General features: G+C 46.1%; 1 protein-coding gene across 6 annotated transcripts in view; it reads right to left on the bottom strand.

The window, feature by feature from the left end:
- TARBP1 (TAR (HIV-1) RNA binding protein 1) overlaps window positions 1–21,824 on the bottom strand; it is a 2,688,190-nt gene that overhangs the window by 1,595,276 nt on the left and 1,071,090 nt on the right. For all 6 annotated transcript variants that reach the window (XM_069607367.1, XM_069607363.1, XM_069607366.1 and 3 more), the window contains exon 11: window positions 1,805–1,901. In XM_069607367.1, the coding sequence (XP_069463468.1) occupies window positions 1,805–1,901 (97 nt within the window). The remainder of the gene's footprint in view (window positions 1–1,804; window positions 1,902–21,824) is intronic.

Here is a 21,824-nt window from a genome sequence, read left to right as displayed (position 1 = left end):
TCACTGGAAGGCCAAACCACCACCCTCAGGGGCTGCACAGGCTGCACTTCTTTCAAAGACATGCCTACTAGAGCAAGCCGCCTTCAAGAGGCAGTCGAAGCTTTGCCCGACTAGAGCGGATCGATATTGGGAATTACTGGACCCATACATATAAAGCCGAGCAGGGCATGGTTGGAAAAGACACTTCCCCAGATACACTACAGAGCCACGGGGTGGGCGAAGTAGCAACCGCTAAAAAGGGCACACAATCATACCGTTTCTTCTTTTCTTTCCCTTCCTACACCTACACTACCAGAGAACGACCTGATAGGAGGTGGGGGTGGTGGGGGTGATGAGACGGCCATAAAGGCCAAGGAGTTGGGAGGGGGGATGGAAAGTTGGATCAGTTTATCTATAGTTCTGTGTGTAACAGTATTGGCTATAACAATGGACACAAGTATGATCGCAATATGTGCGCTCAAGTCTTATATATGTCTGTATATTGTTATAAAACAATAATAAACAGATTTTATTTTTTTAAAACAGGCCTGCAGGCATTCTCGTAGTCTGGCGGTCTGGAAAGGGTGCGGTAAGTTGCTACCAGCACCCTTATTTCTGGACCGCTAGACTTGGAGTGAGGCTTCTCATTGTCTGTATGTATATTTTATGATGACTGCAACTAAGCTTCGAAAATTCTTGTAAATGCTGCGCCCCGATACCCTCGGGTACTCTCGCGCATTATAAATAATAAACATAACAATGTCTTCACATCTATTATGGCCTAGCCCACCAATACCTGGCACATGACATCTCCCACTCAGGACCCCCACTCTACAACTTTCAAACACCTCTGTCGCTGAACCCCCTGGGCCACCTTTCACTTCAACTCCTTCTCCCGACATCTCACTACTTGAATGCACTGCTCTACTGTATAACCCCACGTTCCTTCACCAATATAATCACTGAAAGCATGTTAAGGCATCATGGAATCTGTATATTAGCTCTATGAATGACACTTCGGGCAGAAGTGTTTCACCAACCAAATAATGTCTTTGGTACATCCAAAACAGTATTCATGTGTGTGACACTTGCCTTGATGCATTGTTCTTTTGGTAGGTATTTTGTTGAAGTCTTTATTACACTGTGAAGCCAAAACTTAGTGTGCTGATAAAGCATGTGGTATTGGCTACTAAGAGTGTAAGTGTCAATGTAGTACACATATTCCTCTGCAATATCTCTTCGGTGACAATTGCTGACAAGCTGTACAAGCATTGCATCATAATCGGAGAGAAAAGCACTGGTTACAAACTTGCCACTCATGAATCGAAACAAAACATTGTAGATAGGACAATGATTTTTTCACATAGGGGGATACTAAAAATAAAGGAGGTGCACTAGCTTGGACAAAAGCTAAGACTGGATACAACAATTTTTAAAGTTGCCTTCTTAAAAAGTTTAACCAAATCTGATTCTGATCTATTCATATATCTTCCACTGTTTTTCAGTGACTCCTTTAGCCCAAAAACAACAGCCAAAGACACCTATCTGAACAGGACACAAAGGAACTGAGCATTATGATTTTTGGTCTACACCATGGGAGCGAGGGGGAAGGGAGTATCATTAACCACAGTTGGTCCTAGCTGACGTTGAAAATATTTTTACATGTTACTAAAACTATTTCTTCAAGACCCACTACCAAAAGGCATAATAATGCATGTTGTCAATCTATAATCGATTCACAGTGTAAAAACAATATCCGAATACTTTTGCGTGGTGACGACGAAGGACAGTATATTGGCGTTTTTAATACAAATGTTTTACTTACGTTACTTTACTGTCCTGCTCATTTACATCCAAAGCCAAGAGAATCATAGTGGCGACAAGTTTAGCATCAAACAAATCTGGCACAAGGTTGATTTCTCCTGATCAAACAATGTAAAATGAACAAAACAATCAAATTAAACAGTGATGTTACATGACATTTACAAACAAATGACTGCCCTCTCAGAAATGTTCTTTCTGATGGATGTCCCTCCCATGGATTCCTCATCTATGATATCAATCTCCCAGCGCAGCTGCTGTTTGTGAACTTTTTACGCCCAACACCACTAAGCGCAGGATATAATGCTGACATCTGGATATATTGAGGCGCCAGAAAAGAAACCAGATTTGTGTGATCAATTTTTAAAATGACCCCATCATAACCTTAACACTTCTACTCTTATTCTTTTTCAAACTTTTATGTATGATGTTTATAATAAGATTAATGTGCCACAAAATGGAATTATCTTGTGCAGGGATTTTAATTTGAAAATTGTCAATGGCCATTATCCTGAATTTGGGACCTCCAAGAAAAGTTACTTTGTATACGAGACCCTGTGATGCGTGATCCATGTAGACACTCCAATGGTCTTTTTTTAATTCTTGGCTGGAGCAATGGGGTCTTCGCTCTATTATTGGAAAGGTATGTACAGACCTTCTCGGGGAATCTGACTTTAAAAAGCACATGTGAATCATCAACGATTGTTTACACGTGTGTACCTGGTTATAATTGGCCCTTACTCAAAGAATTGTATATTATTGAACCACTTTCCGAAAAAGCCTCAAAACCACACTTTTCAACTGACACTCACAACTTTACCTGCAGAACCTTTCACCATGTTGCGTCGACTGCAACCAAGTATGTATAACCCAACAGACTGTTTTTATTTAAGCTTGGTCAATGCAGGTTTCTGTAAACTGTTATACTCCCTGTAACCAGATTTGTTCACTGTAACAGCGCTACGATGCCCCAGAGCTGCTGTGCGCCATATAAATGTTAATAAATAAATAAAAATAAATAATTAGTGATCATCACCTTAGCCCTTACAATTGAGCACAGATCCTCCATTTCCTTGCCCCATCTTGCAAGAACGGAACCTCAATTCAGTCGTAGAAGATGAGAAAGGTCTGATGATGCATCTATGATTCGTCATCTTATTCAACACAACTTAAATGTCTGGATGCTATACTCTATTCAGACGTTAACCCTGAGAAGACTGTCCTTACTCACTGTAAAGACTGGAATGGGGTATCTGTACTTCTGCCCACTATATAATTGGGGTAGAGGCACAGAGCACCCCAGCCAAGGTTCTATAATGGTAGCTATGGACGAGCAACCAGTGCTGAGACTCAGAGGTGTTGCAGGCTGGTTCTTGGGTACAGTGAATCCCCAAGCTCCCCACAGAGGAATGTCCACACACTATGTGAAGTGAATACACATCCCTTTTATTAAAGAATACCAAGTCAGGTAGATATACACAAATAAATAAGGCTCACTTTGTACTAGAAATCTAAACATGTAATTCAACTTAATATATATAGTTCTATGGGGTATCACTTATCTTTAAAATCAATTGTAATGCACCAACTGCTGACAGTTAAAAAGCATTTCAATTATAAGCAAAGGGTTAACTTCATAAAGCATTACTGTAGAAAGGCAGGTAATAATTAGAACATAGGCGGAACGCTTTCTTTAGTGCAAAAATACAATAATGTATGAGGATCACCCCCAACCTGGGAAACCCGTAAGGAAAAGTTAAGGTGTACTTTATATTATGTATTACAGCCCAGTCCAAATAGGTTCATTAATAGTCGGTTTCTACTTCTACAGATTCCAATACCCCCAAAGTACCTGGGAAGCAACAGAGGAACAGGATCAAAGACAAATCTGGGACCCCTGGATGAATCTTGAGGATGGAAGATGCTCTTCCTCGTCACAGTACCTTGGGTGCCTTAGAAGGAAATCTGATGGAGTTTCTCGGTTTCATCGATGCCCCTCAAGAATTCCCCCCCTCTTGGAAGAAAGTCACTGGGATGTCTGGGTCGAGCAGGAGAAGGGAACGAAAAAGTGTGGTAAAGGCAGCAGCAGTGCGGTCTGTCACGGTGGTCTCCGATGTCGTGTTGTTACACCGGCTGTGGATGTCTCACAAAGATGAAACTTGCTGTGGACCTTGACAAGAGTTGACTGAACAAGTTAAGCCCCTTGGAGGTCATGGATTACCTTCGGTGGCGACGGATAGATACAGTGGCAGAAGTAGGTGTCGGGTGGCTTCTGGCGACCTGGACACAAACACTGGACTGGACTGGGGACCATCACCAAGGCTGGTCCATTGGGACACTTTTTGGTTTTGGTGGCAGGAAACCCATCAGCAGACACTCCTCTGCAGGCAGCGACCCTAGATCTTCTCCAGCATGGAAAAGTGGATCAATGTCGTGGCAGAGGTGCCCTTTGAAGGATTCTTCAGGTATTCTGAACTTTCACAGCTCCATGTGTCAGACAGCACTATGCCAGTGTACCCCCTCTTCTGGGCGATACTCAGCAGCTTGGCTTCCAGCGGTAAACACTAGATCTTGGGTGACTAATGCTTACCAGGACTCCTCAGGAGCGTAATACCTTCCCAGCCTGTGGACCTGATACCTTGGAGCCTGATTCTCTTTCTGTTTGAACAAACAAATGACAACAATAGAAATACTATAACATCTATTAACTGAGATAATACTACATGAGATGTGTATTCCCCTAAATCACTCCTTTCTAACTCTAGGGCTGAATTCCCTTCTCACCTGTGCTTTATTATTGTGGAGCTCTCCACCCTGCTTTTCTACAGGGGCGCGTTGAGATGGAGAAACCATGGTAAATTGGGTTGCTGATGAACTCTATAGCTTCTTGCTTTGAAATGTCTATTCTGAGTCTTTGGGTAAGTAAGCAGGTGAAGATACTGTAATCTCTAAGGGGTTGAATTGATTCCTACGTTGGAGAGATCTCCCTTTCTAATTACGTTTGTCTTCTTTCTTTCTTTTGCAGGTTATAGTAATTCAGGAAGGATTTGGGCTGCGGAGTTACTCAGGATGAGAAAGCGTTTCTTTAAACGTTAAATTCGCCAATACGGAGCAACTGCAGCTTTCGAGGTGGAGCGCGGTAACAACTGTGAGGGGAAACTTGAAGAACCATAAGGTACGTAAACGCTTATAAAACGTCTTCTCTGTTAAACTGGTAAGTTCCTTTTTTAACTTAAATACCTTTTGTGTTGTCTGCAGGTTTTCGGAAAGCTGAGGAAAAAATCTTCGGAAGATACGGTGGCTGCGGAATAAACTGCTGACTGAAGATGCTGCGGCTGCGAGCGAATAGATGTTCTTACAGAAGATAACAGCGTTGGAGATAACTTCTGTCAGTTAAGTCTCTTCTGTGAACTATGGTACTCTGTGGCTATTCGTAAAACTAATGTCTCCATTATCTCTTTTACGACAGGTTCTGTAAAGAGAAACGCCTGGAGCATTACCCGCTGTCAGCAGAGCAGACGCGAAGCATACGTTGCAGCGTAGGCGGGGCTTAAGTAGCACCCTCTGCTATATGAATAGAACAGTGCTGCTACTTGTAAATGGGTTTTGTGGCGGCCATGTTAAGTGTATGAAATTACTGTTGAACATGACAGGAGCCTATGGAGGTGGATGGTGTAAATGCCATATGTGCCAGGCTAACACCCACCTTTGACCTGCTCACTGAATAAATGTTCCCTGCCTAGCCTGAATGAGGACTATGCTCACTGACTGGGATCATGACAGCGACACAGATGTCCATGCACACCTCTTCTGGACCCACAGAGATCCCTTCTTTGGACAACGGCACTCTCCAGATGACAGGCACACAGGACTTGCTTCCAGGACACTTCCGGTGAAGAGCAGCAGTTGCACGATGTTCCCTCATGGCTACGGGAAGAGGTCACCTATCCATGTCCTCTCTGGTTCAGTTCTTCAGTCAGCAAAGCAGCATTTGGATTTTGGTAAAGGGTTGCAGCCGCAGACCTCTTCATTGAGCTTGACCCAGGATACAAGCTTAAGATGACTTCAGTTTATTGCTTCAGGTTTCTTGTTTCAGCTTCTGGCAGGGAGGCAAGTGTGAGGTCCCTGTTATACAAAAAACTCCCCATTCATTCAGGCTGAGCCAGGCTCAACCAGCCAATCACACACAAGTGCATTCATGCAGGCAGCCCTCAATCAGGCTCACAGGCATTTAGCCCATTCACCCGAAACAAGACACCCTCAACATAGAATGTGACATTGAGGACAACACCCCAGCCTTTCAGAGCACTACACTGCATTAATTCCAATTTCAGTCAGGACTGGCCAGGCATTGTGTCACCGAACGAAAAACAGACACCCACAATACGGAATGCATATGGAATTCTTACTCCATTAGTTCAGGCTCCACTCCAAGGGCGTACCCACACAAGCGGTCTCTGGGAGGGCTCCGGCAAGTCTAGCAGGAGGCAGCCCCAAAGCCATATATGGTCCTTCCACCCAACAGCCAATAGAGCCAGGGCTTCTCAGGACTTTGATTAACAAGTGGCACAGCAAAGGAAAATGAAGAGGCCACCAGTAGCCTTATTGCCTTTGTGAAGAAATCCATCGATTCCTATGGCAGGGCCTGGGTATCCCAAAAACGGAGGATACCCACAGCCACCGTCAAGTCAGCATGTAGCAGTCACCAGCCCATACCCTGCTCTGTGGGCAAAACACAGGTGCCCAAAAACATACACTAGAGGTACAAGGGTGTACCTCCACCCATTGGTGCCCTAAGGGTATCCCATGGGTACTGTTCATCAAAAGGTGGAAATAAAGAGCTGCACTCCAGGGGTACAAACTGGACTCCTTTGCAGATGAACACAGAAAATGCCAAAAGAGAAGTGGTAGGACAAAGACGAGGAGGCCCTGTCCCTCCAAACGCATTTCCAGCATCACAATCACGACCATCTGATGTCAGGAATTTCATAAGCCTGGTTCTGTTAAGACAAGAAAGGGCTGGTTTAATGAGGAATGTAAAAAAAAAACAATACAGAATTTGCTTTTCCACCCTCAATAACAATCCCTTCAAGAAATCTAAAATTGTAGCATCCTGGACTGCCTATAAAATATTGTCCAAACGGAAAACTGAACAGGATAAACTTGCTTGCCAAGAACTTGACGTCTCGGGCAATAAAAACTCTGAACATTTTTGGGAGATAGTGAATAAGGGCCCCATGTATCTGCGGAGTGCTACTAGTACTGAAATCATTGTCGAGGATGATTGATGGATTTCCCATTTTCCTCTTTATATGATGGAAAAAGGCTATTTCTCAACCATCAGCTTTCGCTATTCCTTTCAACCCAGGTCCAACACATAGGTCGTCTCCCAGGCACGATTTATTTGAGATTACTCACCAAGAATTGGTCGCAGCCTCCAAGTACAGGCTTTAGGTCGATGCCCAGGCCTCGATGCCTGCAGAACTTTTTAAATGATTGATATTTTGGCACCTGTATTGACAATCTGCTTTAAGGCAATGATGATGAAACTTGGCTTTCCTACTACGTGGAAAAAAGCCATTATTTTTCCAATTTTAAATAAAGGCCAGAGAGACGATCAAGCTGCTTTTAGGCCCATCTCCCTTCTTGATGCCCAATTCAAGATTGTTGGGCATACCATCTTGATCAAATTGGAGCAATGGGCCTTGCAGAGTGACATCCATCTTGGTTTTCGCAGTGGCCTTGACACCCAAGAAAAAGTCCTTAATCTATACCTCATCGTAGCCTACTCTGTCTATGCAGAGGGAACCGACCTACGTGGCCTTCATGGACTTGAGCCCCGCATTTGATGAGGTCACCTTCTCAACACTGTCTAAAGTGAGCCCTTGGTGAAGCCCGAGGCAAAGGGCGAGATAGTCTTCTGTAGTCAGATGCCATTCAGCGTGTAGTCACGGCCAGGAAAGTATTGGCGTTTGCGAACACTTCTTTAAAAAAAAAAAAAATGATGCTTTTTATTTGTCTATGCATATCATCTGGATTCAGCACGGTCCGTGTGAGAAAGGATTAGTGGTGTTCGATGTGACTGATTAAGGTATTCGCGATCAGCAGGAACTTGCAAACACCCTTTTGTCTGGGACCAAACATCTCCTGCGTGAATGTCTCCCAGGCTGTATATCGGAAAGAGCAGCCTTTGATTGATTGAACCTCCCGACAAAAAACGGCTGAAGTGATAGAAACGCCAGAAGACTCTGAAGACGAACACTGCTTGGAAGTTCAGTGGTGCAGATGGTGCATTTCAGGATCCGGAGCAACATACCAGGTGAGAGCAAAAGCGGGGGTTGGGAGGGGTGTGGGTGTTTTGGGGAAGGAAAGTGCTATTCAATGCAGCAGTTTATTACGGGCATTACAAACATCAAAGACAAGCATCCGGCCCTGAACGGAAACGGCCCTGCACTTCGGCTCTCAAGACCAAAGAACAGATTAAAAAGTAGTTATTCTCAAATTGTGGTGTGTTTTTCACTAAATCAACTCCTGGTCCAGCCGTAATCTCTGCTCGAATGCATCTCCAACTACATCTACATGCAAAATGAAAATTCAGTTTGTAAAAAGGAAAACCCCACTATCATCTAAAATGACCCGGATATGCGACGCTCAGACCAACTCCAATAATTCTGCAAGGCCAATGGGAGAAGCCCACTCGCTTAATATCAAGTTCCACCAGGTCCTTGGATCATTTAACACCCCTGTCAGCCCGACACCCTGGGATTGGGGGGGGGGGGACACTGCCCATAACACCAAGGATTCCATCATAGCTGATAAGCCTACGCTTTCATTCAACAAAGGCATGGACTCTAAGTGCAAAATAGGACACTGGCCTACTGATGACTGGATAAAGACTTCCGCCTCCGAGCAGTGTTGGACCACTTCCAGGCGGAGCTGTCATTTCTGACACTGCCATTATTAATTTTTCTAGTGTGATTCCGGCAGCTCCCGTCGTTATCTACCAGTCAGGGCAGGTTGGAAGTTCATCAACATTACCAATTTTTTGTCACTGCGAAGCATATAGTACAAAGCGGGGGTGGATGCATAGACTCACCCAAGACAGCCTGTGCCAACACGCCTCTGGTTCTCACCAAGCAAATCTCAGCCTCATAAGGGGGCAATCATAGGCGGCGAGAACGGCCAGATTGCAAGCATGGGAAACGTGGCTGAGGGGATGATGGCCACACCAACCACTGTAGCTGGCGATGAGGCACAGGACAGCAGAATATCCAGTCATTCACCCATATGCAAGCAAGTGACAAAGCCAACCTATGATCAGTCTGGTGACTTAATGACTAAAGAGTGCCAATGTAGCGCTGTTTTGGCGGAACATTTGAATTTAAAGAACCTAGTTCTTTCCTTGTTTGAAGTAGTCAAGAAGGGAGTGGATAAGGGGGGCCCTGCAGACCAGCCCACAGGATTAAAAGGTCCTAAATAGATTAGAGGAAGCAGGATTACTCCTGCCTGCAACTAGCCCTATCAATACCAAAACCACCAAGGGTGGGAAGGGGTATTAACACCACAAGGGACCCAGCTGACAAAGGGCCACCGTCCACAGTGGATCCGAGTGGCATCGATTCGTTCAAGAGCACGCAATATATTGCCCTTCCCCCATGAACTAAGATCTCTACTTTAAAGGCAGATGGGCACCCAAGGCAAAAGCGTGATTTGACAAAGTAGTACGCTGGATGGGTTGTGTCCCTGTGACTCCCATTGCCAAACCCAGCAGACCAATAGCATCTCAGATAGGGGTTCAATATACTTGAATAAAGTCCCCAAACCAGTATGAACACAGGGAAGCACTTCTAAATAAATGCACAGATTGGATTTGCGTAGTAAGGGAATGCCTATTTATAACCCAAGAGCAAATTATACGCTGCACCGGGATTTGCCAACAGGGCAGTAAACATATTTGACTGTCAAAATAGAGGACATCAAGGACCCAGGCTTGCCTAGGGGCTTATTGAGTTCTGACACTAGATACCATCGTCCAGAAAATACAGCAATGGAACTCCGCGCACATCCTCTTGAAAGCGTGCCACAGTGGCCTGTGCTCTCTGGTGCACATGCTGTCCCACTCGGGAAAAGGACACTGGGTGATCCTCTGGCCCAGACCCTTAGAGTAACCTGAGTGCCAATCTCAACGAGAGCTTTTACATTTTTCGTTAAGAAGGCCCAGTCACGAAGTGAGCCCCCATTGGGATTAGTCTGGCCCTTTGGGTTATTGCATTCAACCTCATTGAATTTAATTACGAAAGAAGTTTGTTTGATATATTTGTAATGTTTTGAATCTGCTGTGAAACAGTTATGGCTCAGCGCCGAAATAAAGTAAAACGAACAATGAGGTTAATAGCTCTAAATGATGGCAGGTGCTCAGTTGAATTGGTCGGTGTAGTATGCTAGTTGTATTGGTGCACAAATGCAAGTATAAGAATGTAGCCTAGTAGTCTGGAATCTACACTACACCAAGGTTCCATAAGTGTCAGAAAACACAGGATGGGAGAGAGAGTAGAGAAGATGTATATACCTTAAGCTCCTACCCACTTCCTCTAACTTAATAAAGTAACTTCCTTTTACATATATATGTCTCCTGCCTGGTTCCTGTATCATGAAGAACCCAAATACTCAGCCGGAGTAAATGAAGCAAATACTGGCAGAATTACATGCAGGAACCAGTGCGTGTGTAAAACCTGGCGACGATGGGAAATGTACATCTTTCTTCCCAGTGCTTTCTAAGATACACCAGGGCTGCATCCTGGCTCCCCCTCCTGTTCTCACCGTATTTTAACAGGTGTCAGGACAAACACCTCAGTCGAAAGTGGAGATGGCCAAAAATCGGCAACAGATTCTTTCTGCCATCAGTTATGCAGACGATACAGTCCTGTAGGCTCGCACCACTTGATCACCCGGTATACCTTATTTATGAACTCCTTACATCTTGAAGTTAATGCAAACAAGTCAGCCATTATGGTCTGCCAAAAGGGTAAATGTAAACTCAAGTTACACTCCATTCATGCCAACAACTGCTGAGTCCCATGGGTAAAGGCAATCGACTACTTGCGCGTGCGATTCACATCAGACTTTAATGGACCATCCCTTACATCTAGACAGGTGGGAAAAATGGGTAAGCCAGTTGGGGGCATATTCAGATTAATGAAGGAATGCAAAATGCAATAGTTACCTATGGCTTTAACAGTGTTTAAAGCAAAGCCAGTAGCCATCGCTAAATAAGGCCTGTCTGGGGATGTCTAACTACATTGAGCCTACAAATTATTGAAAAACTTTCATTAAATACCTTTTATGCCTCCCACAGTCTGCACTCTACCTAGAGGATGAACTCTCCATTGAACCAATTATTTATTGGCTGCATGTATGGAACAACCCCCTAAGCTGCTCTTATTCATTGTATTATCCGTGCAGGCCTTGATACGACAGGCCCAAATACCACCCCCAGACTGCAACATATCGGGTCAGTCCTTCTACAGATCAATGCATATAATTTATTTGTTAACCCTGCAATTATTGGCAAAGCAAGTTGCATGCATATAAAATAACTGCTCTCTAGTTTAATGAACAGTGATCGAGGAAAGGGAAAAGACTAAGCATTCTAACGTTAATCATCTGTCACTTTCCTCTAGTGAAATCAAACCTTATTTAAGGTGGTCCAATCTAGCAAAAGAAAGATGTTTAATAACCAGGGCATGATTTAATAAACTGGCTTTGAGTGCACCGAGTGGGAAATGGGTTCAATGAGATGGACTGACAAAATGTCAGTCGTAGTGATGCTGACTGCACTTTATCAAATTGTGTCTGGCCTACTCAGGGCTAAGACATAAGACGTTGCTCCCTATATTATGTGCCTTTGGCATGTGTAACTGCACCATGCTTTACTCTATTTACTAAAAGCAGTGACGCCCTATGTTGGCTGGGCTTTGAATTATTTTTTTTAAGACAAACCCTGCCGATAAGAAAGAGTGTTCTTTCATCTGTTAGCCTGCCAGGTAAACACGTAGTGCAATACGTCTTGCTGTGGGATGTTGAATCACATTGATTTTCTTTTTTTTTTTATATTTGACTTTTAAAGAACAAATTACATACCTCACTGTAATTTCCTTTCTGATGGATGTTCCTGTCATGGATTCCTCATCTATGATATCCTATCTCAGTGCAGCTATTCTCCGGAAACCTTTCTGTCGCCAGGGGGCTCTGCACAGCTTCCAACACCTCTGCATGCCCCCCTTCGGATAGAACGTTGGGGTCAGCAAAGCGGTGCAGCACCCCCATGACCTCAGTTCCACCCTTTTCCTCCAGCACTCAGAAGACAAGGGACTGTAGAATCGATGGTGTTCTAACTTTCCGCAAGAGGAGCAGGTAGGGAGGGTGCTGAGGAAGCATTATGGAGAGGAAATTTGTTCTTCTAATTGATTCTTTCCGGCCATGGATTCCTCATCTATGATGGACTCCCAAAGCAGTATGTACATCTGGATGAAGGAGGAAGCAAAGACACCACCTAAACAAGAAAACTCTGGAGGACTGCCCTACCAAATGGGCATCCTGGCCTGCAAGGGAATCCAAGCAGCAATACTTAGCGAACCTGTGCAGCGATGCTCACGTAGTCGCCTGACAAATGTCCAAGACAGAGTCTACCCTAGGCAGGGCAGAGGTGTCAGACACTCCTCTGGTAGAATGAGCTTGAAGACCCCTCAGGCACATCCTTCCCAGCCAGATTGTAGCATTCTGAGATGCAGAGAATGAGCCACCTGGACAGGGTCCGTTTGGTCACAGCCCTGCCAGCACGAACACCAGCACCAGCATACCCCAACAAAAAGCTTGTCATCCTCCCTATCCTCTCTAGTACAAGAAACTTTGAACTTCAGGGCCTGTACCAGGGTCCAGTAGATTGATTAATTCCTTTTCCCTGCAAGGGCGAGGCGGAGGAAAAAACACAGAAAGATGGATCTTCTAAGATAGATGGAAATCCGAGACCAACTTCAGTGGAAGGAAGGGTCTCACTCTTAATGTCACCTGGAAAAAACAAAACAAAAGTGGAGGTGAAAAGACAATGCCTGGAGCTCACTCACCCATCTCACGGAAGTGATAGCAACCAAGAAACTCACCTTAAGTGTGAGCAATCTAATAGAACAGGAAGGGGCTCAAATGAAGCACCTTCAAAAATCTTAAAACTAAATTCAAATCCCAAGCCGGAACCCCAAACTGGTGGGAGGAAACTGGCTACATAAACCCCACAAGAACAGCATAGCAGTGGGGATTATAAAAAACAAGCCCTGTTCTGGGGACCTCTTCAACACAGAAATAGCAGCGAGGTAACCCTTCATAGGGCCAATCTACAGGCCCGCCAGGACAAAGGAAAGTAGAAAATCCAGCACAGAGCACATGATAAAGGATCCAGGTCCATCTCACGGCACCAAATTGAAAATGTATGCCACCTTCAGGCATAAATGGATTTGTAGTGGGCCTTCGAGCTGAAAGAAGCACATTGAGGTCATTGTCCGACAAGTCCCACACCTTGTTTCTCAGCCTCTCAGTAGCCAAGCATTAAGGTTTAGGCTGCTGAGGTTCCGATGGAGAACCTGCCCCTTTGATTGGGAGCGCAAGTCAACTCTCCTCGGAAAGCGCCAGGGAGGGCAGATGAAAATGCCCAGCAACTTGGGATACCACGCTCCTTGGGCTCAGTTTGGGGCGATCAGGATCATTGTGGTTCCGAACAGGCACAATCTCCTGAGAACCAGCGAAATGACAGGGATCAGCGGGAACGCATAAAGGAGGTCGAAAGTCCACTCGACTGTCAGTGTATCCCTCAAAGCTCTCTGACGCGGAAATGCCATGGGGCAGAACAACTCTCACTTACTGTTGGCAGTGGAAGTGAATAGATCCACTTGAGAAGTTCCCCAAAAAGAGACAATCTCCTCCAGAACTTCCTGACTGAGCTACCACTCGTGGGGTGCCAAAGTCTGTCTGCTCAAGGCATCCGCTGTGACATTCTCTCATCCAGCCAGATGAGCCACTGCCAGAAAGTCACTGTTTTCCAGAGCCCAGATCACAGTCTCATTGCTTCACAGCACGGAGGCAAGGACTCCACAATACCTAGTTTGCTGAGGTAACACATGGCCATTGTGTTGTCTGTCAGAATTAGCACAGTCTTGCGTTTCACCGAAGGGAGGGCCAGCCTGACCGCCCTCATAGCCAGTAAGTTGGTGTGTTTTTCAAGATTCTGTGGAGATCACAGTACACTCTCTGTCATCTGTGACAGGTGAGTGAGCCAGCCAGTCATAGATGCATCCGTGACCACCATCACCTGGGACCAAGGTTGACGAACAACATACCTCTTAGCAAGTTGCCTGGCGTAGCCTACCACGCAAAATCCTGGGCCACCTAGCTAGAGACCTATAGAGGTTCCACATGTGGCCTTGGAAATGCAACCATTGCAACAGAGAAACCACTGAAGCAATCTCATGCAGAGCCTCGCCTCCTGCACCACTAGGATGCAGGAGGCCATGAGGCCCAGAAGGCGCAAAAAAGCAGAGGCACAGACTTGTTCCTGTAATTGGAGGACATTGACCATCCGAAAGATGTTCGGCACTCCTCAGGTGGGAAAGCATTGCCCAGAAGAGTATACAAGACTGCTACGATAAATCAGAGAAACTGTGATGGCAGAACTTGCAAGTTTTTGAAGTTCAGGGAAAAGCACAAACTCTGCAGAAGAGTACATGTGTGAAGCAGATTCTCTGACACTAGTTCCGGTGAGCGAGCTTGGATGATCTAGTCATCCAGGTAGGGAAAGACATGGATGCCTTCCCTCCTGAGCTGAGCCTCTACCACTGCCAGCAGTTCGGTGAAAGCCCTGGGTGCCGATGAAAGACCAAACGGCAGAACCTTGAACTGGTAATACGGTTGGCCCACTATGAACCTCAGGTACTTCCTGTGCTTTAGATGAATCGGCACATAGAAGCAGGCGTCCTGCAGATCCAGGGAAACCAACCAGAAACGCAGATCAACGGCTTGCAGGATCTGGACTAGAGTAAACATCTTGAGCTTGTTCTTGCATAAGAAAAAGTTCAGCAGCCGCAGATCCAGAATGGGGCGCAAGCCCAGTCCTTTTTCGGCACAAGAAAATGGGTGGAGTACCACCCCCTTCCTCGTTCTGAGAGCGAACCCAGGTCGATTGCGTGTGCCAGAGTTGCGCAGACCTTTCCCAGGATTATGGGATCCAGAGACAAGGGGGTGGCCAGAGGATCGAGTTCCGGTGGACGATAGAGAAACATGAGTCACTGACGGATAACCTGTAAGGCCTATTAACAAAAAAGAGGGCAATCCACATAGAAACCAATACTCATTTCATTGTCATTGATTCAAAGAGAAAGTAATCAATTTATGGAGAAGGATTTGAATCAGTGCCGTATAGGTCACTAGAGGAAACAACAAAATACAGGTGCACTCTGGTAACTTGGCAGTTCTGGTATATTTAAATTAAGAGAAAAATAATGAGAACATCAATGTAACAACCAAAGACATGTGACAAAAATTCAAAAAACATACAAAAAAGTTAAAGGTATGTGCAAACAAAAGATATATATATTTACATAATTAGATTCTTAGATCAAGACAAATCACAAGTAGTCAAACTGAAGTAATAATTACAGTCATCTACACAGTAACAGACTTGTGTTTAGAGAGTGAATTGAACAAATCCTGTTGGGCAAAAAAGGAATCAGGATATTGTTATATGTAAAGCATACAGGGCTGTAGTCATTTACATGACTGTAGACCTGTTAGCTATTTAAACAAGTCTTCAAATTTGTTGAGTGCCAACGTGTAAAGATACCAAATCTTTTAAGAAGGAATGTCCAGTGCTACCCTGGAGTGTATTTTGGAGATAAATTCCCCACTTGAAGTTGTCGTGCACTGGAAAACACGTTTTGGCTATGCCAATAGTTGGTGGCATCTATATATAGCCTTCCTCAGGGCGAAAAAGACGAGCTGCTGGCTCCTGTTGCAGAGGCAGGAGTAAGCACAATGTGTGACTACACATGCGTATGTCCAAAGTCCACCTCGGCATTCCGAAAGAGCAGATATCTGGGTGTTGAGTAGGGAGACCTTGGTAGAACCAGGGAAAAACGTCTAGATGTATGCGCCGCACGGCATCAATGGATTAGCTCACTTTCCAGTGGAACGGACGACCGGCTCACTGTTCTTGCGTGCTGGAACGAGGAGTCCTCCAGTATTCACAGAAACTCTCAGCCAAACAGCTCAACAGCACAGTTGTAGCACACTTTGAATGTGAAGGCCTAAGCATCAGATGTGGTATCAGACCATTTTGTGCTGAACAAGGAAAGCCTCCCTGCCACCGGTGAGGAGTAATGAAGCCTGTCACCAAGGTTTGGCACCCTGGGGAGCAGAGGGAACAGTGGTCACTGCAACACATCCCTGCTGGGTACCCCTTCCACTACCTCTCGGGAAGTACCGGCCCTGGCCCCCTTCCCAGGGCAGGTTGTCTACAGTCCCTCTGGGCAAAGATTGAAAAGAGGCAAAACCCCTTGCCCCGAAAAGAGGACTATGTGGAAGGCTGCTGGAATGCAAGCCCAAAAGATTCAGCAGTCACCTTAGGCGACTGTACTTTCTGGAGAGCGTAGTCAGCTTTAGCACCAAAAAATGTCTGTCTGTTGAAAGACCTGTCTAATAGCCTAGTCTGAACATTGGCTGAAAACCGGATGTCCGTAGCCAAGAATAAGACCTGACCACCGAGTTAGTGGCCAAGGACCTGTCCACGCAGTCCGTCGTGTTGCAGCATGTCATGCCGCCTCCTTGCCATCCGAGAACAAGGACCAAAACCCAGCCCTCATCTCTTCCTCTGGGACATACTCTGCCGCATTGGATACTGATGACCAGAGGAGGAGGGAACATTTTGTCATGGCACAAGACGTGTTCATTGCCCACAGTGCTATACTGCCTGACGCAAACACCTTCTTGCCCCATGCATCAAACCTCTTACTCTCCCCTTGTGTGGTGGAAGGGACGGAAAGGTAGAGCTGAAGCCTGAACCACCAAGCTTTCAGGTGAAGCATGGGTGGAAAGGAAAAGCTGGGTCCAACAGAGTGGGACAGTGTTTCTTCGCCAGGTCCATGTCCACTGCCTAAACAGATGCAGGTTTTTCCCACACTTCCAATGCCGGGGCCTCTACTTCCACATTAAAGAGCAGGAGCGTTTCCTTCTTTGGGGCATCGTCCAGAACGTCACAGAGATCATATTGAAATCTGGACCTGGACAATGCCCAGTGCCCATGGCTATCATCCACCTTAGCTAGCAGATGCTGGAAGGCGGCCTGATGCTGAACTGGTGTGGGAGATGGTAAGATATCAAACCCTGGCAAAGAGTAAACCGCTGGCCCCTTGCAAGTTGTATGCTAGTTCCAGCACGTCCTCACCACCTCTGTAAAGTTCCTTTAGAAAGTCTATGGCCTCCATAGAACTCCTGGGTTCAAACCCAAGAGGGTCCTGGTCGCCTTCCTCATGGTAAATGTCATATATCTTAGACATAAAGGCGTCTCTGGGGAGTGGGACCTATTTCTGCAGAGTCCATGTTGCGGATCAGTGCCGATGACGACAGCGTTACCAGTGCTGCGGCCACTCTGCCCTTGGGTGGGACCTGGAGGCGCCGAAAGACCTTGCTCTGCTTCTGGACCAGGCCCGAGCACCTAGGCGTGCGAGAATGGTCTTCTGAGGTGACCCTGCGAGTCACGGAAAAGGCAGTGGGACTTAGCAGCGCTGAAGCAGACAGCGCTGCTGCCTGCACCACAGGTGCTGGGGCTGGAGCCGCTGGTGCCTTGGCAAAGATGTCAAGCATACTCAGGCTGAAGTTCTCCCATTCCTCTAGCATGGAGCACTGGGTTGGAATAAGCACATGTGCCGGCCGCTAAGGGAAACCCTTAGAGCGGTGTCTTTTTTCGTTGAGGAAGAAGAGTGGCAATGAGGACTCACTCTGGGAGCGTGCCCTCTTCTGATGCTTTTCCTTCTCGACGCACGGAGCCGCCCGATCTTCGAAGCGTTGATCTGTGTGACCTGAAGCGAGAAGGCAGAACCTCACCCTTTGCCTTGTGGATGAAAGTGAAGATCTTTGCCACCCATTCCCATAGGGTCCTCGCCTAAGCATGTGAGAAACCTGAAATTGGCTCCCTCACTAGTCCCCGGGGATCTGTCATCCAAGTGGGCAAGATACGGCCATCGCTATTGGATCCAGTTCCTGGGGGTGACCCAGTGCGGGAGGATCACCTGGATGAGGGGTCCTCAGGGAGTGGAACCAAGACACCGACGGGTGAGATGCGGTACCCCCTTTCATGTAACACCCTTTCCCCATCCAACCTCGTAGGATACTCCGAAGTTCTACCCCCCCTCCCTTGCAACATGAACACTTTCCGTCACTGAGACGGACAACGGACCAACACCTGGGCAGTTTACCTGACATGTCCCAACACAAGGGTCAGGCAAAGTCAGGCAATTAACCTTAACTATGCCCACCTGATGGCCCTTTCCCACTGGGATAAAGGCAGAGCACAAAAGCACACTTCGAGCAAGGCCGAACGCACAAGGAAGCAGCCATACCGGACGAGCAGTTCAGGAGGAGGACAAAGGCAGAGCAATTTAAAAGGATGGGAATTTCCCTTCACCATTTCAACACGACCCGGGAAGCCACTGTGAAAGCCGGAGGTCTGTTCTCATGGTACCGCCCTTAACTCCAGCGACAAAAGGAAACGCCAACAAGGTCAACCCAGCCGGTGAGTCGGAAGCCAGTGGTAAAGAACCGGACCATGTTGAGCCCAAGGTTGCAGTGGCAACATTTTATATACCGAAAGAGGATAATAGACAGAGGTCTTCTGTGAGTGAAGTTGGAAAGAGTGGCCAGGCGCCACGTTGGTGCTCATCGAAGGACTCTATATGGTATTTAATTGCTGAAAGAAAGAGAAAGTATTGAATTGAGAACATTTTGTTGCTAACAAAACTACAAAGACCAAGGGGCCTTAAGGGAGGCTGTGTTTAGTGTCAAAGTGGTCATACAAGGGTCTAGTAAAATCCCTTGCACAGTCAAAAGTCCTTTAAACATGGTGAACTGTGGCAAGTGTGAACCCGACAGAGGGATGCCAAGAGAAAGCAAGGGGAAGGGAACCCCGATCTCTGATGAAATTGTGAATCAAGGCAAACGTGAACCCGACGGAGATGCCAAGGGGAAAGCTAAGGCGAGTGAGTCCTGCATATTGATAAAGCCAAGTGAACATAGTGATAACAAGCGTGAACCTGGATGAGGGATATCCACAATGTATGGTTGTTTAAAAAGACATTAAGACACTGGAATGTTACAGTGTGTTACAGTGTGAATGAAAGGCTGTAGTGAACCAGACGGAGGGAGCCCCACGTGTATGAGGGATTGGAGCCCGGCAGAAGGGGATCCAATGAGTACCAATTTCGGTTGGGTGATATTGTATGTAAATATGTGCTCTGTAAAGTGCTTTGGATAAAGGCGCTATATAATAACACAATATTATTATCCTTAGGCGAGGAGTAATCACCCCATGAAGATTTATTGAAGGAACTTTTGTTTTGGTTGATTGCAACACATCAGTTCCTCTGCAGCAAGAGACTAAGTGAAAGAGACTTAGCCACAAAAGGCCCTGCAATTTTGGAAACAAACTGTAACCTTGTGCTGGCGAGGCCCAGGCGTGTGCTGTGCTCAAAGGTCCTGCCTTGTCCTGTGTAAAAATGCGGGGAAGGGAGACCCTTCAACTTCCTGACTTATCATTTGTGAACACTTCTTTCTTTTCTTGTGAACATTATCTGACACTCTTTTGAAATTGGCTGTAAGGATTGGCAATAGTTTTCTTTAGTATATGCCTTTATATTTGACAAGACGTCACTAGGACTGCCTCATTATGATTTGATGGTCGTAGCTTGCTCCCATCTTAGATTTAGGTTTAGATTAGGCGTTCATCGTAACCATTACGCGGTTTAATGAACACTGTTCAACTGTGATAATTTGTATCGGTCTATTCTTGATACCATGCCTTCCTTACAAGCAGTACAAGCATATCCGGTGCGGATGAGAGACCGACATCTGCCGGTCACAATACGCACACAGCATGTAACACAAGGCCTTCGACTGAATCTATATGGCATTTTCAAATATAAGAACCTTGACAAGTGTGTTCCCGTTTAGCGAACAGAGTGCGTCGAAAACGGAAACTGAGGTCATGGGGTGCTGGCCGCTATATACGTTGGTCACAATGTCATATCCGGCACGGGGGGTAGAGGCGCTGGATGGAACCGACGCAGAGTCGTGCTGCACCCCCAATACAGTGGAAAAGTTTCCAGAGAACATTGGCGCTGTGTTAGATTTATGTTAGGCGATCCTCTGCACACCGATCCACTGCACACCAGAATACTGCTCACATTTCCCCAACACCTCCCTCCAGGGTTCGAGGCTCATGTGATTCGGTTTACCCAAAGGACTGAAAGCTCTGTATCAGGTATGATTTACGGGCTCGATTGCAACCCTTCCTGCACTGGCAGTTGCCATGGAGAACATACAGCAGAAGGGGCGGCGTTACATCTCCACGCCGATCGTTCACTTGCTCACGTGATCCAGAGTGGCGTTCCTCACATGACCTTGGTGGACGTCACATGACCCCGAATCGCACAGGATATAAGGCTTGAGACACGGAACACTCATTGCTTCTCAGCTGTCTTCAGACCCTGTTTGGCGTTTTGGTTTGCTTTTCTGGTTTACCTTGATCTTGGAACTCTCTCTTGGACTCCTTCGGATTACCCCTTTGTACCTTTGCTTGGAACTGTTTACCTGTTGCTGAATTTCGGACACGAACCTGACTTGCCTTCGGATCATCCCTTGGTACCTTGTGGAACTTCTACGCCATTTCCCTTTTTGGGATTCAAGTCACGCCTTCAGTCTTACAGGTGGTTTATCCTGCATCCACACTTGTCTGCGGTCCTCATGTTCTAGGGACCGCCTCATCTAAGTCTCGAACCTCCCTCCTAGGTTTCCTGGGTTTTCCAAACACCGGATAGGTAAGGCTATTCAGATTCTTTGGTTATTGTGATTATATACTGTAATTGCCTTGTACTTAACCTCGTTCTTTTTGACAGCAGCATTGGTGTTCCAGAGGTTCCGTGGATCCGGGAAGTAACATCTCCCACCTGTGGCCCCAAAGGTCGCACAGCGGGTTTCTTTTAGTTCCCCTGTGCGTCACTTGAGGACGGAGGTTTCAACGGTCTACACGACACTCAAGTCAGAACAATTTATCATAGATGAGAAATCCGTGGCAGGAAAAAATCCATTAGAAGTATTATTAATTGGTGTGCTCTTTCTTTGACATGGAAGTTGTAGAGGGGAACTATGCTTCAGTACCTGCAGTACAATGTATTGATGATGTTTCATACTCTTATGACATTTTTTGTATGGTGGTGCAGTGTTTGTGTTATAATGTATTTATGCTGTTTTATAATGACATTTTTCATTATGATGAAGTAAAGTTCTGTGGATATATTGAGGCACTGCACCGCGCGACCTCAGTTCCACCATGTTTCCCTAGCACTCTGAGCCAGAGGGATCGTAGAACCAAGGTGTATGTTGGGAGGGTGATGAGGAATCAGTGGAAGTAACATCCAAAAGATGTTACAAGAGGCAAGTAATTTGTTCTTCTAATGTATTTCGTCTTCCTCCCACAAATTCCTCATTTATGATAGACTCCCATAGCAATACATAGATCTGTAGGAGGCAGGAGAGAAAGGACAGCAGCAAAGCCAGCAAAATCAGGAGGACAGCTCTGCTAAATAGAGCATCCTGACCTGACAGAATCTAAGCAGTAAAAGAAGCCCACAAAGCCGCCTGCAAATGTCCAGAACAGGGAATCCACGCAACAGAGCTGAGGTGGCAGCCAGTCCTCTTGTGTAATGTGCCCA

The sequence above is a fragment of the Ambystoma mexicanum genome, chromosome 4q (assembly GCF_040938575.1).
Source record: "Ambystoma mexicanum isolate Mex_15411 chromosome 4q, UKY_AmexF1_1, whole genome shotgun sequence".
NCBI lineage: Eukaryota > Metazoa > Chordata > Amphibia > Caudata > Ambystomatidae > Ambystoma > Ambystoma mexicanum.
The sequence above is the reverse complement of the archived record's forward strand: the minus strand, read 5'-3'. Positions and strand labels throughout refer to the sequence as shown.